The 16,776-nt window shown below is 41.7% G+C and overlaps 2 protein-coding genes across 13 annotated transcripts in view; both read right to left on the reverse strand.

Annotated features, from left to right (window-relative positions):
• Positions 1–16,776, reverse strand: part of LOC115106942 (troponin T, cardiac muscle-like) — a 309,390-nt gene that overhangs the window by 2,373 nt on the left and 290,241 nt on the right. For 2 of the 3 annotated variants that reach the window (XM_065008175.1, XM_065008174.1), the window contains exons 2-9: positions 2,815–2,830; positions 2,332–2,350; positions 2,155–2,218; positions 1,885–2,001; positions 1,274–1,351; positions 1,054–1,167; positions 811–923; positions 477–567 (exon numbers count right to left, since the gene is read on the reverse strand). In XM_065008175.1, coding sequence (XP_064864247.1) covers positions 477–567; positions 811–923; positions 1,054–1,167; positions 1,274–1,351; positions 1,885–2,001; positions 2,155–2,211 — 570 coding nt within the window. In that variant the 5' untranslated portion in view covers positions 2,212–2,218; positions 2,332–2,350; positions 2,815–2,830. Of the gene's footprint in view, positions 1–476; positions 568–810; positions 924–1,053; positions 1,168–1,273; positions 1,352–1,884; positions 2,002–2,154; positions 2,219–2,331; positions 2,351–2,814; positions 2,833–4,418; positions 4,452–16,776 lie in introns of those variants that run through there. The other variant, XM_029630189.2, reaches the window with a different exon arrangement.
• The window catches only part of LOC115106941 (non-muscle caldesmon-like), a 54,319-nt gene continuing 47,868 nt past the window's right edge, over positions 10,326–16,776 (reverse strand). For 7 of the 10 annotated variants that reach the window (XM_065008168.1, XM_065008166.1, XM_065008173.1 and 4 more), the window contains 2 exons: positions 13,679–13,715; positions 10,326–12,270 (listed from right to left, as the gene is read on the reverse strand). In XM_065008168.1, coding sequence (XP_064864240.1) covers positions 12,251–12,270; positions 13,679–13,715 — 57 coding nt within the window. In that variant the 3' untranslated portion in view covers positions 10,326–12,250. Of the gene's footprint in view, positions 12,271–13,678; positions 13,716–15,466; positions 15,533–16,776 lie in introns of all 10 variants that reach the window. The other 3 variants (XR_010460722.1, XR_010460723.1, XM_065008169.1) reach the window with 3 other exon arrangements.

Consider the following 16,776-nt stretch of genomic DNA (forward strand, 5'->3'; position numbering starts at 1 on the left):
GGAATAAATGGAATGGTATCAAACACGTGGTTTCCATGTGTTTGATACCATTCATTTCACAGTAACACTTGAGTCATTTAGCAGACCCTCTTATCCAGAGAGACGTACACAGTCAGTGCATTCATTTTAAGGTAGGTGAGACAACCCTATCACTGTTGTAGTAAGTACATTTATTCTCATTTCACTCCCATTATTTATTATGAACAGTCCTCCCCTCACCAGCCTCCTGTGGTATGCAGTCATTGGATGACAGAGAAGATGATAAGGAGTTCAGAGGAGATTATATGGAGGTCAGGACACAAGAAAAAGACCCAGACCCATTTGAGGTCAAATATCACAATCTTGCAATCATCACCGTACTATGCTGTCATGTCATTGGGCACGACCAGTGATCTTGTTCTTACCCTGTGGATCACAATGCACAGTACAGCCACGGGTATTATCACCATAGCTTGGACCTGAGTGAGAACCCTTACGTCGTATTTCTGCTTCTTCAGTTTCTCGCCGAGGTCAAACTTCTCCGCCTCCAACTCCATCATCCACTGCCACAGCTCATTGGCCTTCTCCCTGCAGGACGACAACCAATGGGAAGCCAGCGTTCAGTCAGCGCATGTGGTTCTACTTTTGGTCTCTCTTTCACAGGAGACTTTCTAAGCAACCATATGTATTTATGTACAGTAGATCATTTCAACAATGAAATAGAGATTTCAACGTGTGTCCCTGAAAAGTGCATAACTTTTGACCAGAGCCCGGGTGCCATTTGGGAGCCAAAGACCCGTGAGTATTTCGGTGTAATTAAATACATCATACTTGAGTTTGTCCTCGTTGAGATGGTCGATGATCAGAGCCTTCCTTCTGTCAGCCAGAATCTTCTTCTTCTTTTCTCTCTCCGTCTGCTTCTTGGCTCCCTTCTTGCCCTCTTGCTGTGGATGGACATCACCGCAGCACAGCGAGAGGGCACGCAAGTGTCAAGATAACCACGAGGGGGCAGCAAATCTGATGCGAATGTTGTAATCATGAGAGAGACCGAGTGAGTGTGGAGCTAGCGCTGACCTTCTGTTGGATGCCACCGTAGGTGTGAGTCATGGTAGTGAGGGCCTTCTTCTTCTTAGCGTCATCATCGTGCTTCCTACGCTGTTCATCTTGCTCTCTCCTCTCTTTCTCTTCCTGCGTCGGGGAGTGAAAAACAGAAGGTTAAAGAAGAGAAGAAAACAACTTGGGACGCAGTTGGCCTTGATATCACAATGGAAACATTACACAATGAGAGACTCACGGCTAGACGGGCCTGTCTCTCTTTCTCTTGCTCAGCACGAATCCTCTGCTGCTCTGCCCTCTCGGTACGACGCTTCTCCTGCACACACACACACACACACACACACACACACACACACACACACACACACACACACACACACACACACACACACACACACACACACACACACACACACACACACACACACACACACACACACACACAGATAAGGTATCCAACTTGATTCGTCTGTGTACCTCAAGACTATGTTGGCACACTGAGCCTGGGCTTAAGCTATGGAAGCCAGCCAGAACGTCAGTCACTCATTACGTGTGCAGTTCACCAACACGCCCATGTAGTGTTCCAGCAGTGTGTGAGCAGTGTGTGTGTGTAAGCTCCAGCTGTGTGTGAGCAGTGTGTGTGTGTGAGCTCCAGCTGTGTGAGAGCAGTGTGTGTGTGTGAGCTCCAGCAGTGTGTGTGTGTGAGCTCCAGCAGTGTGTGTGTGTGAGCTCCAGCTGTGTGTGAGCAGTGTGTGTGTCTGAGCTCCAGCAGTGTGTGTGTGTGAGCTCCAGCTGTGTGTGAGCAGTGTGTGTGTGTGAGCTCCAGCTGTGCCATAGAAGAGGACTTACGATCCTGTTGACGAGACTGATGAGCTCATCTTCATCTTTCTTCCTCTGGACAAAGTGAGACTCAATCAGAGAGGTCAGCTCAGCCATGTCCTTCTCTTGACGCTTCCTATGCAGGTCCTGTAAACCGCACACACACACACACACACACACACACACACACACGCACACACACACACACACGCACGCACACACACACACAGTGTGATTAGTGAGTTGGGCACTCTTATTGCTATATTCAGATGATCTTGCTGGTAGGATTACATTACTCACATCAAAATCGACTTTACCATCTCCCTCTGGTAGCTTTGGAGGGGCAACATTTGGCATAAAACTTCTGAAAAACATTAGAGATGATTCCATCAAATACTCTCCATTCAATTACTTTGATTCAGTGACACGGCAAACCACAAGAGAAAGTTATTGGCCGAAATAGAATCAAACACTTACTTTGGTTTGGCTTTGGAATCTGTAAGTCACAATGATATATGATATATTATATTATATTTGATTCAAAGTAGAAATAAGAAGTGATCAAAATCAATATAACTCTGATTTGTAAAATCGAAATGTTTTGAAATGCCTCTTAACCAAATTTAGAAAAAGGTTTGAAAAGTATTTTAAAACATAAATACCTTTGAAAATGTTTCAACAGACGTTTTTCAAAACTTCTCAAATTAAATCTACATGTGACTTATGTACGGTCTTGTTTTATAGCAAAAACAATCCAATATTATTAGACTGAGACACATGATTTTCTGAAATTCTCTACAAAACACATACAGTGAACTTGACAACTACACCTAGAACTAGTTACATAGAACCAGACTAGACCTAGGACTAGTTACATAGAACAAGACTAGACCTAGGACTAGTTACATAGAACAAGACTCGATCTAGAACTATAGTTACAAAGAACTAGACAGCGCTCACCTTGAGTCTCTCCACCGACTGTTGGTGAAAAACATACAGAAAACAAAGGGATGAATACACACAGAGCTTTCAACAGAATATTCACACATTTATGGTAACAAATTGGATTATTACGGCAGGGTATTTCAGTGATAGGCCTTATCTAGTGAAACCTACTGTATGAAAGTGTGTATTACGCAACCAAAACCAATGCATTATCACATAGTGATGGCTCAATGTTCTGACAGGCAGCGGAATGGTATCAAACACAGAGTATTAGATACTAAGGAATACAAAAGAACATTCACAGCAGACCGTCACAGTCTATAGTTATAGGTCTACACTTCATGCATTCTGTACAAGACAACAACGTATTAACAGGCACCTTCTCCTGCAGGCGTTTCTATGTGAGGGACATGAGAAGGATTGGTTTAGTAGTCGATAAGACTGAAATGTGGATCAGTGACGTGTGAGAATATGACGTTGTAAAAACAGATGCTGTAAAGGTCTATTGATATTGAATCAGTACATATGAATCAGTAATGGGGGTTATCCATATGATACGTTTGTTCGCTGGGTATGCTAAAAGGGCCCAAATGGTACCAGTGAAAGGTGTGCTATTTAAGCAATAAGGCCAGAGGGGGTGTGGCATATGGCCAATACACCACGGCTAAGGGCTGTTCTGTGCCTGGACACAGCCCTTAGCCGTGGTATATTGGCAATATACCACAACCCCCCGAAGGGCCTTATTGCTATTATAAACTGGTTACCAACATAATTAGAGCAGTAAAAATACACGTTTAGTCATACCCGTGGTATACGGTCTGATATACCACGGCTGTTAGCCAATGAGCATTCAGGGTTCAGGGCTCAGTTTATAATACAGTTTATAACATGCATACATCTGGGATATCAAATGCAGCTCAAACTAAGTGAATTTGAAGCCAAGAAACGCGTTTATCTTCTACTACTGCGGGGGGGGCTCTGTGATAAAAGCATCATCAGACTGATTAGCAATGATAGGAAGGCGTGAAGCGAATAATAGAATATGAGACGATGTACTGTACATATTTGTAAGATGAAGCCAAGAAGCTTTACCTACTACAACAGGGGCACTGTCGCAAGGACACATGAATGAATCAATAAAGCATGAAGCAAATAATTACGAAAATGAATGTGCAAAAATATTTTGTTGCGGCTTTGACAGCACCCGTGGGACAGATTAGCTGCATGCTGATGTCGTGCCTAGTTAATATATTATGTTCCTACTGCAGATAGAAGGTATAATCTATGCAGGGGAAAACTTCGTAATGTCGAGGTAAAATATCAAAATTACCTTCTACTGCAGTGGGCTCTTTTGTAAGGTTAAGAGAACGAGGAGTGGATCAGTTGAGTGTAAAAAATATGAGGTCGAGAACAATAATATATATTATAATATATATACAAATAAAAATAACTCAGTCAGTGTTGTGAAAATACGTATGTACTATATGCTACATTAATATAATGCCGATTGCTCATGTGTCTTCGATTACTTCACTGGCATTAGTGAATGTGTACTATTAGCACAAATATACATATATACTAGAAACTAAAGACCATGGTAAAGCAAAAATGGCCTTTACCTTCTACTTCTGGCTCTGGTTCTGGCTCTGGTTCTATAGTGAAGATACAATATTAGTATGTGAATAAAGCTTGAAGCAAACAAGTCAGACTTACTCTAAACACTTCTCTCTGGCAAGACGGAAATGAAAAGTATAATCATGATGCCGTAGCTAGGGCGCATCCTAACGTGCAGCAGTGATATTTAATGTGAAAAGCAAGAAAGCGTCACCTGGTTCTACGTCTAGTGTGGTCTCTATGGTAACGGTTGGGAAGGATTAGCAAGGGGATCAATTATTATTATTATTCAATCATAATAATAATGTGCAAAAACAAGAAGCATATCAAGCCATGACACGGTTTACCTACAACTGCAGAGGCAGGTTCTGTGGTAAAAGTCATGTCGTTGATTAGTGAAGCAAATGACTTGAAAACGGGATAGTTCAGCAATTGTACATATTTTAACCAGGGCTCTAGTGCACTAGATAAGGAATAGGGACCATTTTAAACCCACTCAGGCCTAGTAACATTTTTCATCCGTGGCAAATAGAGATACATAGTACAGTAATATCTGACGTGTTTGAGTGGAGTCTATGTACATGTATGCTACCGTTCAAAAGTTTGGGGTCACTGCAGATAAATCACTTAACTATCCCTTTGATAAAGATGATAACTTTTTTGGTAGTAAGCCAATAATAATAATAGCCAAGAAAAGCTTTACCTTCTACAGGTTCTCGGGCAGGTTCTGTTATAGCTAAAAGCATACGTTTGTTTAGTGTCAGCCACTGTTATGCTAAGGCAGAGACAATAAGGCAGAGAGAAATACAGTCTTTGCTCTGATTAGGAAGCCAATATTATTTTGCTCCTCCACGAGGAGAGATGTTATATATATATCTGCTAGACAACTGCTTTCAACTTGATTGACTACAAAACCACTGTGCACATACCAAAATATTTTTCTAAATGTTTCTAAATGTAACATATTTGGGTACAGTATATAACTTGTATGTGGGGTATATTACATGTGTATTAGCATGCAGAATCTCTACATATGAAGCATTGAAGATCATGACCTTCCTCTGCAGGAGCAGCCTCTATTGTAAGGACAGCAGAAATATGAATAAAGCGCATTGTTTTGTTCATTATTAATAAGGCCAAAATCATGAATGCAGCGCTAACTATAGGAATACTGTATGCCATCTGAAATGAAGGTACCAGTGACTAGAGCCAAAATGTTTACAATGCATTTTATGAAACTGGTATGTATGACCTAGGAATATAGATGATTTCAACCCTGAAGAAAACGGAATCTCTAGCTGTACAATATGTGTATCTTGATAATATATAGATATGTTTCCATGCAGTTCACAGCACATGGGAAGCTTTACCTTCCTCTGCTGGGACTTCAACCTCGACTGATGAGTGGACAGAAGATTGATTATTGGTTCTATATAAAGCAATGAGTTGGCAGAAGTTGGCCCTAACCACTGACCTAGGGTCAGCTATTGTTTAAGGATAATAATGATTGTGGTTTAGAATTGGGGTTGGGTGATCTTATCCTAGATCTGTCGTCGGGGCCACTTCTACGATAAGATCAAGGCAAACAGTTTATTACACCATCAAACTGGTATGAAACTCATTTTCATACATAAGGATCAGATTGGATCCAAATGTTTAAATCTGATTCAGTATCAGCGTGATTTCCATACAGTACATACAAACATGTCATGCAACCTTTGTCAGAACATTGAGAATCATTCTGGAGTGAACAACACTGTCTAGCTATTGGATGGAATATGGAGATGGACGCATGAAAAGGGTATAAGTCTCATACTCATGAATTGGATGTCGATGTAAGCATACACCACAGAGACAGAAGGGTAGGAAATCAGTATACAAATTATATGCAAATTCCACATGTTTATCTTGACAGACAAAACGTAGACATAGCATTTTAAATTTCACGTGAAAAAGATCTCACCTAACGTGTATTTTGATCAGGTACACGAAGCATGCTTTTTTGAAATTCACGGAGAATTTGAGTGTAAACAGTAACGAATGGCCTATGACAGGCTTTGACAATGACACAAGAAGCACAATAGACTTGCTACAGTATATCTATCATGTGCTCCATCAAACAATGTCCAAGTAACGCATGGAGCCATGCAAAGCTTTTACCTTCCTCTGCGGGGGTTTCTGCGACTGCGCAGACATAGGTGAAGTCAGCTCAGCAATATAGCTAATATAGTCAATCTTAGCATTATATGTGCAATTGAGTGTACAAAACATTAGGAACACCTTCCTAATATTGACCACCCCTTTTCCCCTCTGAACAGCCTCAATTTGCCAGGGCATGGGCTCTACAAGGTGTCGAAAGCGTTCCACAGGGATGCTTCCCACAGTTGTTGGCTGGATGTCCTTTGGGTGGTGGACCATTTTTGATACACACGGGAAACTGTTGAGTGTGAAAAAAAACAGCAGTGTTGCAGTTCTTGACATTCTCAAACCGGTGCGCCTGGCCCCTATTACCATACCCAGTTTCAAAATATCTTGTCTGGCCCATTCACCCTGTGAATTGCACACACAATTGTCGCAAGGCTTAAAAATCCTTCTTTAACCTGTCCCTTCATCTACACTGATTGAAGTGGATTTAATAGGGGACATCAATTAAGGATCATAGGTTTTCACCTGGATTCACCTGGTCAATCTATGTCATGGAAAGAGCAGGTGTTCCTAATGTTTTGTACACTCAGTGTACAGTGGCTTGAAGCATATTTTGTTCAGTCAAAAAGTCTTACTGTACCTTCCTCCCTGAAAAGCAAACAAACAAAAAAACATGAGACATTTTGTTGGAAGACATTGTTTTGGATAACATTTTCATCACTAGATACACTGGCTGTCGTTTCTATAGTTTCTGAGATGACAAAGATAAATAGGCTACACTTACTCATTTTCTTCATCTGCCATGTTTAGATTGGATTACCTGGACATGAGAGACAAGAGTACTGAGGTTTTCTGTTTCACACAAATAAGCGCAGGGGGGGGAAGGAATAGATTGGTGAACTGACAGGATGCATGGATGGATTGCAGAAATACTTGATAAAGAACGAACCCTTTGAATCTTTCCTCCCCACACAAAGCTGTGTCTAAAATGGCACCCTACTCCTGATATAGTGCACTACTTTTAACCAGGGCTCTAGTGCACTAGATAAGGAATAGGGACCATTTTAAACCCACTCAGGCCTAGTAACATTTTTCATCCGTGGCAAATAGAGATACATAGTACAGTAATATCTGACGTGTTTGAGTGGAGTCTATGTACATGTATGCTACCGTTCAAAAGTTTGGGGTCACTTAGAAATGTTCTTGTTTTTGAATGAAAAGCACATTTTTTGTCCATTACAGTGTAGACATGATTCATGTTGTAAATGACAGTTTTCAGCTGTGCTAACATAATCGCAAAAGGGTTTTCTAGTGATCAATTAGCCTTTTAAAATGATAAACTTGGATTAGCTAACACAATGTGCCATTGGAACACAGGAGTGATGGTTACTGATAATGGGCCTCTGTACACCTATTTAGATATTCCATAAAAAATCAGCTGTTTCCAGCTACAATAGTCATTTACAACATTAACAATGTCAACACTGTATTTGTGATCAATTTGATGTTATTTTAATGGACAAAAAATGTGCTTTTCTTTCAAAAACAAGGACATTTCTAAGTGACCCCAAACTTTTGAACAGTAGTGTATGTGGTGTTCTTTCACCACTGGCACTGGCTGCCCTGAGGCCCTCAGCTCTAAACAGCTCCAAGACTAATCCTCAGCCATTTCCTCTTGGCATGGAGGGCCTCTCCTCTCTTCTCTATGGGCAGGATAACCTGATGTCTGGATAACACACTAACCATTACACTGGGACTGGGACTGCAATGGACACTTTGAGGGCCACATTTAAGCATTTTTGCACCAGGCACTAAAATGCACTGTTACTTTCCAATACTTTGTTTATAGATTTCCAGTTTAAGGCAAACAGATAACAGTAAATTCAACTTTTTTTTATTTAATTCTTTACAACCAGATATGTACTGTCCCTTTAATTCAACTCCAACTTATTATTTCAAGCTGATGGCCTTGTCATACCACATTCGGGGCATTTTAGGGACAACCTGAAGGTTATCATTACCTTTACAGACAGGAACAGATTCCTGAGGTTATATAGTCCTATATTTAACTAACAAATGTCAGAATGCTATTGTGTGGATGAATCATTTGAGATGACACCTTTCCGTTTGAAAGACCAATCGTCAGATCATAAAACTAGTGTCACTCCGTTGATATACAGAGGGGTTATTTTTAACCATGATAAAGCACAGATCATCAGCAGGTGTTAGGTGCTCTTCCAGACAATGAAGTTGGCTGAGCTTATTGAGTGCCTGCGTGCTCGTACTCACACACAGTAAATCAATGAATAACATGCCAGTCAAGGCCAGCTTATTTTGGACAACAGGGGTTGGCCAGCCATCTAGAGCTTTACATACAACAGCCATCAACTCCACAGCTTTTAGCAACATGCACTACATTCCCAAGATGATCCCATTATGAAACTATCAGAGGAGATGGGAGTCAATCTTAACATTGACCATATTTGCCATGAAGGTAAAACTGAAGCAACCCTAGAGACCTGGTTTAGAAAACCATTACCCCTCACCCATCCCTCCCTCCCTCCTTCCCTAACCCCTTTTCTGTCCCTTCCTGTGCCCACCGTCTGACCTTACATGCCAGTTCATGTGAAGTGTATTTGGGACACACTCCTATGCATAACATACATTTGGACTGAAGTAGCTAGCCTACAGTGTAGCTCTTTAACACAGGCTTTCAATTCAGTTGAGGACAAGTGTCCCAGTCCGACCCCCAAATGGTTACAACAGAGAACTCTAGCTAAGAGAGGTGTGAAGTAGAATATAGACCATCTGTTTAAAGAGCTGTCTCAAAACGTATTAACTGAAATCCACTGAGAATTCACAGGCGACGAGACTTGTTTCTCTGTGGAATTAAATGTGTTTTGCTTTAATGTGTGTGGTCAGTATTGGATCCTGGCTCGATCGCTGGAATAACACGGTCTGACAGTGGCAGGAATGTTGCGGGTGCCGCTTTCAGCATTAAGTCAAAGCCCAAAGCATGCTAACACCCAGTTCCCCCTACAGAGGACGAGCTTAGCGCCCACTGACAGTCTGTCTCTGTCCAGTCTGAGCCATGAGAAGCAAATCAAACAAATGGGGGGAAAAAAAAACAGAATCCAAACTTTTCTCTCTGGCAGTGCCTGAAATGTATTAGTTCAGCATTTGTGAATGCAAAAAAATAAATATATGGTCCCTCTTGCCCAGAGAACATTTATTCCACATCCCCAGTGCCCGGATTGACAAGGGTTATGAGGCATAGGTCCAGCCTCAGAGCAGGCATTCATGCATGCATGCATCCCTGTAAAGTGTTACCATCACAGTCAAGTCAGGGGTCACAGTTAATAGCCTTACCTCCAAACCCCACGGGGAAGAGAGATGGTAAAGTAGTGCTGGGCCGGTCTTATTCGTTGAGATCCAGAAACAGACAAGTTCAATGAGACTCTTAAGGCTCCCATAATACAGCCCTGCCACCAATGTCACCACCTCTTATCTCTGATTGGCTAGGGCAGTGAAGTCTATTGCTGGAGCTAGAGAAAGCCTAGTATATATCTCAACCATTAAAGGAGGAACAACGACTTGACAGCGGCTGATCTAATAGCTATAGTCATGTAATGTCATACTCACACAGACTTTTAACAATCATTTGGTTCCGAGTTCCAAGATAGGTAGAGGTTGAATGGTCTAAGCAGCCAATGATATTGTGAGTTCAGTGTTAAGAGAGAAAGAGGAAAATAAACTAGACAAATTGGAACAATTTATATCTCTTTATTGCGGTTGTTGAGTCAGCGGTACAAATATTTCAGAACATTTATTCTGTAGGAAACTACCCACTACCATCAAAGTTTGATCTGAAACTGCAGATAGTGTGCCTTGCATAGTTAACTCTACACAATAAATGAGGGTGTTTGAAATAAAAAGCTAAATTACCAAAATATGAAATAACAGCAATGTAAAATAATGTCATATATTTTGGTCAGACTCCATTGCTTGTAGTTCTAAGGAGTCATGGAATGTGATTGTCAAGGTTTACACAGAACAATCTTTCAATGCCCCTGATAACCTTTATTTAATACCCAGATCAACAAAGCATGTCATGCAAAAATGAATGAGCGAAACGTGAAACGCATAAACCTCAATAATGAAACGGTAAAAGAAGAAGAAAGAAACAGCATAAGTCAAACTGAGTTGACAAAGTGGAAGGTACAGTTTATTCGGTGACTGCAACAACAAGGCCTTGAGACTATTTTGGATGTAAAGGATTTGTGCTGGAAACACGATCTTACATACCGCAAATGCAACTTTAAGAAAACTCAAAACAAGCGTCAAGCGCAATTGTCGTCTGGAGTCAAAATGTGTCTTCTGTTGACTGATTCAACCCTCGATCATTGTCCACATCTAAATGTGCACTTTCCCTTCTTCCAGAGTCCTATAGTAATTAGTACATGGGATTTGGGCTTAAATGGCAAGGCGGCATACGGCTGAAAACCGACGCCGTCTCAAGGTACAGGCACCGTGTATAAATGTGTATCTGGCCTGTTATATTCAGACAACCTCACTGACAATGCAGAGGTCCTTAACATCCTGGATAGAAGCCATTGGAGCATGCATGTGAATAAGCCCGGCGGTGTGCTTAGTGGTGTGGGAATGTTGTGGGTCAGAGAGTCCCTAAAATGAGAATGTAACTCTTAAGTACACCTGCTGCATTATGGGTTGTTTGAAAGATTAACAAAGTGAATTTAGAGATTCAAAACAGCAGGTACAAAAAAAGCCACAAAAAACAGCCAATGACAAAAAACACGTAAAAAAAAAAAAAAAAAAAACATAAATAAATTGAAACGAGGATAATAAACGTTATAATAGCCGTCTTTAATATACAACTTTCCTTTAGTTGCTTGCACTGCCTTTCATTGCCTCTTGTCGATTGGTAGTCATTTAATTTTAGAGTACAAAAGCGAAACAAATCTTGAGTATAAAGCTGTAATAGAAGATACAGTATAATATTCATACCGACGTGTACTTCTGTGCTAACACATATTAACTCAGACCGTTGTTGCACTATTGGTAAGACAAAATAAAGTGAAATAAGCCAAATCTACGGAGTGCTTATAATCTCTCTCCTGAACTGGTGAACATGAATAAAATAGCCATTGTGTGAAGCTTTGCTTTAAATATAAATAAAAAAAGAAGTGAGATGGACGACATGGACAGAGCATCGATGGTAGATCTCTCTCTTTGGAACACGGGGATGATTGTGGAACTGGAAACCTCATGAAAACCATTTCTCTACCATATCAAAAGTACACACGTACTGAAGAGCGTATGGGAAATACATCTAAATCTCAATTATTATTTTTTTCTTCTGCAAGTTTCTGCTTATTACATATAAAACAAATCACCATATCATAAAACATCCAAATTTCACAGCATATTATTTTGTTTGTTGAGAAAGTAAAATCATAGCAAATTCGTTGTGCAAAAGGCACTACACTGTAGATACGGAGATGGTGGCTAATTCGTTTCAGTACAGTGCTTATTCAATAAAATCTCCTGTTTCTCTCCATTCCTTGGGTTCCCTCAGGGTGGTGGTCATATTGTTTTGGTATAACAGACATAGAAAAAGGAAGAGTCTTGGATTGTCTTGGTCCCCATCAGCCTTCAGAAGAAGCTCTTCGTATCATTCGTGTCCCATACCTGCTGAGGGACAGAGACAAGTCTATCAGAGCTACAGTCAAAATCGAAGAGTTGAATACTCTAACCTCTAACCTATGTCAGATGGGTTAGACCCACACATCCATCCACCTACCCACACATACTTTTTACATGAAAAAAAAAAAAGTATTTATGATTGAACCTTTATTTAACTACCGTATCTATTAGAAAGAGGTGTAGGATGTCTAGCCGAAGGACAAAACCATTATGCCTTTACACACACAGTCAGTCAAATTTAGCCAGCTAAAGAGACCTCGGTCTTGGTAGTAATCTTGATCTGGTGTTAAGTCTTTGCAGTATGACTAGAGCCCTCGGGGAAAAACAGTCAAGCAGGCCTTTCTGCATGAGACTGGGGTTGTTGCATGCTGTTCGATGTGGTGTCAGAGGCCTCTGAGGTCCCTGCCTGCCTACCCGTCTCTACTGATATTTATATAACTGACTCCTGCCATGTTGCCATTTGCCCTTCTCTCAGCGACAACAAAGAGGGGGAGTGAATACAAGGTGTGTGTGTGTCGAGAAACGTTGGACGTGTGTAGCTATTTCAAGCGTCTCGCTCTACTTTTACACATTCACCATTACAAAGTAGAGAGAGACACAGATTGTCTGGGGTCGAGATTTTCAGAATGCACCAAATATGGAACCACACCTTGCCTGAATGGTGAAGTGAGCTCGTTACATCACGTTTGCCTCTCCTCTGCTAGCCCCTGACAAAATTAGGTGTATGGCGTGATAATCTTCCACCACACGAGCTAGTAGTGTGTCAACCCGACAGCTGTTAATTTGTTCACAGCCTGGAAGGTCCGACCCCAACAATAGTATCCATGTCGGGGTAAGGAGGGGGTTGAGGATGGGGGGGAGGGGGGGGTTTGGACAAACGACACATTTCACAGACACGTCCGACATCCCTGAAGGCCAGTTCTCTCTACTGGGACAAAAGAGTCGTGGTGGACAGGCCACTTTGGAAATAGAACACAATGCGAAAGTGGCATCTGAAACCAGAGAGACAAACAGCAAGAGAGATGCCAGAGAGACAAACAGCAAACAGAGATGATTTACAGCTGGCACCAGGACCCAGGGGCGATGGTGTAATAGGGAGGGAGGGAAGGAGTTATGGGAGCTGGGGAAAGAAGGGAGGGAGTTATGGGTGCTGCCGGGCCACATGGTCGTAACTTACAACAGGCTCCTTTCCCTGTCCTTTTTCAGACGGAGCAGTCCCCTTTAACCTCACTGACTCTGGGTGTGTATTGTCAGTAGAGCAGACTTATGACTATTGTAGATACAAAGACATGCATAGGCCCAAACAAGATGGGCACAGATACACACACAGTCAGTCAACTTTGACCTCCGCATAAGGCTTAAAACGATGTTGGTTATGGTAACAGAATGGACTCACCATTGGCAACAGATTTATTCTCCCCTCTACCAGTCACCTGAGAGAAGATAGATGGAGAGAAAAGTCAGAGAGAAAGTCATCCGAGGTAGCAGTCACTTCAACAGTCCATTTAGTCAATGCTGCCATACCCTGAGAGATACTGTGTGCACTGGAACCTTTCAATCGCAGGCTGTGGTTCGACCAAAATGATCTCTTCTACATTAATAAGGAAGGTTTTATGTTAATTTGAGAATGATTTCCATTATTTTTAGGGCCTTCAGTTTGAGACAGAGGTTTGAGACAGAGTGCATTTAAAAAAATATATATATATATTTATTTAGTTAAGTAGGCAAGTCAGTTAAGGACAAATTCTTATTTACAATGACAGCCTAGGAACAGTGGGTTAACTGACTTGTTCAGGGGCAGAACAACAGATGTCTTTACCTCGTCAGCTCAGGGATTCGATCTTGCAACCTTTCAGTTACTAGTCCAACGCCCTAACCACTAGGCTACCTGCCCGAACCAAGAAGATTATTCCAGCCAATCGGGGGAATTGGGAAACAACATGAACATCCTGCCCAACACATCCAAACCCTGCATCTACATTTACATTTACATTTAAGTCATTTAGCAGACGCTCTTATCCAGAGATCTACAAAAAAACACACAACCACGCTAAGTCTATCCAGTAAAGCCTGGTCATGGTGGTTCGTGGACGACATCTCCCACAGTTCCCTGTGGTAACACTGTCCTGTCTGTGTCGCAAATATCATCCTATTCCCTACAGTGTGCACTAATTTTGACCAGGGCCATTCTGGACACAAACACCGATACCCCGCCCGCTTCCATGAACTCATCCCAAGCCCATCAGGCCCCTACGTCCCCTATCCCCTCATACAGCTCTCCTGACATCACCGCAATGTGTGGTTAGTTAATAACACAGCTCATAACCGCCAGCCCCCTACCTTCCCCAGCTCTACGCCTGGTTTACGTCAGCACTAACCAGCAGTCTAGTGGCCCTCCAGCTCTATGTGGCTCGCCACAGCATTGGACTGCACTGCTGGCAGGTTGCTATACTCTGTCTGTGTGTTCAGCTATCGGGAGACTGCAGAGCAAGGCCTATTTCACAAGCCTCTCCGCTCCAGGGGCCAAATTTAGAGCCATTCCATAAATAAATATCATTATTGGTGTCTTTTATCGGTGAAATTTTATCCTCGTAAATAACAGGAGGCCACATGGTGGGGTTGTGGCCAACACTGTGGTCATTGGAGCGCCATGGGGTCCTGTATTACGAGGGTCACAGTAGAGGTTGGAGATAGCTGTCCTTACAATTGCCTGTTCAGAATGTGGTTAAAAGGACCCACACATACAGTAGCAAGTAATGGTTCTGCTAGCAAGGCCAGAGTTATGTGTAAAATGAAGTGTACTTCTACAACAACATGAATTGAAATATAGAGCAAAGTAGAAAGGACTATACAGGAAGCATGGCTGCTGCTGTGTCAAGAGAGGCATAGAAATGAGAGGCTGGAAAAAAAACATAGAACAGACGTTTTGTGAAAGGCACTTGAGGCTCTAATTACCTATAGAATAACAATAGCACAACACATGGCCCTTAACAGTGCAGCTGGTTCCAGATCTGTTTGTGCTGACTTGCCAGCTCCGATTGTCATTGCTACAAACAGATCTGGGACCAGGCCAGAGTGTGATTTTTACCAATAAAAGAGAAGAAGACCTGACATCGTAGTAGACTGAGGTCATTCCAGTGATAATATCAGTGCAGCGAAGTTGACATCTTTAAAACATCTTTACCTCTCCAGGGTTTCCAGACTAGTTAACGGTGAAGTCAACTAGCTAAGAGAGCTCTTCTTCAGAGCTCTTCAAACAGAAACAAGACAAAGCAACAAGCCGTTGTTATCCCCCTAGCTGGCAAATGTACATCATATGATATTATTAACTAACAGATGAATACTACAGGGCCTCAAAACACTCCCCAGGTATAGTTTTAGGTGTACTGTTGTTGTGTGACATCATGTGAATGTACTGGGGAGTATACTGTATGTGTGTCCCAATTGGCACCTTACACCCTATGTAGTGCACTACTTTAGACCAAGACCCATAGGGCTGTAGTAAAATAAAAAAATAAAATAAAAAGTGCTCTGTGTAGGGAGTTGGGTGCCATTTGGGACACAGGTGTGTGAGAAAGTATGATGGTACAAATTCCAGTAATTTTTGCAAACGTTTTGCATATCTGTAACTATACTGAACAAAAATATAAAACGCAACAAGCAGGAATTTAAAAGATTTCACTGAGTTACACTTCATATGAGGAAATCAGTCAATTGAAATAAATTCATTATGCCCTAATCTATGGATTTCACATGACTGGGAATACAGATATGCATCTGTTAGTCACAGATACTTTAAAAGGGCCTCAGGATCTCGTCACGGTATTTCTGTGCATTCAAATTGCCATCGATAAAATGCAATTGTGTTAGTCATCCGTAGCTTAAGCCTGCCCATACCATAAACCCCACCACCCCCATGGGGCACTCTGTTCGCAACATTGACATCAGCAAACCGCTCACCCACACAATGCCATACACGTGGTCTGCGGTTGAGGCCAGTTGGACATACTGCCAAATTCTCTAAAATGACGAAGGTGGCTGATGGTAGAGAAATTAACATTCAATTCTCTGGTAACAGCTCTGGTGGGCATTCCTGCAGTCAGCATGCCAAATGTATGCTCCCTCAAAATTTGAGACATCTGTGGCAATGTGTTGTGTGACAAAATTGCACATTTTAGAGTGGCCTTTTATTGTCCCCAGCACAAGGGGCACCTGTGTGAATGATAATGCTGTTTAAATCAGCTTCTTGATATGCCACATCTGTCAGGTGGATGGATTATCTTGGCAAATTAGAAACACTCGCTAGCAGCGATGTAAACAAATTTGTGAGATAACATTTGAGAGAAATACGCTTTTTGTTGCTATGGAACATTTCTGGGATGTTTTATTTCAATTCATGAAACATGGGAACAACACTTTAAATGTTGCGTTAATATTTTTGTTCAGTGTCCTTTCTTCATGGCATTAGCCATGGTCTAAACTCAGGTATGTGTG

Source organism: Oncorhynchus nerka, linkage group LG23 (genome assembly GCF_034236695.1).
Source record: "Oncorhynchus nerka isolate Pitt River linkage group LG23, Oner_Uvic_2.0, whole genome shotgun sequence".
NCBI lineage: Eukaryota > Metazoa > Chordata > Actinopteri > Salmoniformes > Salmonidae > Oncorhynchus > Oncorhynchus nerka.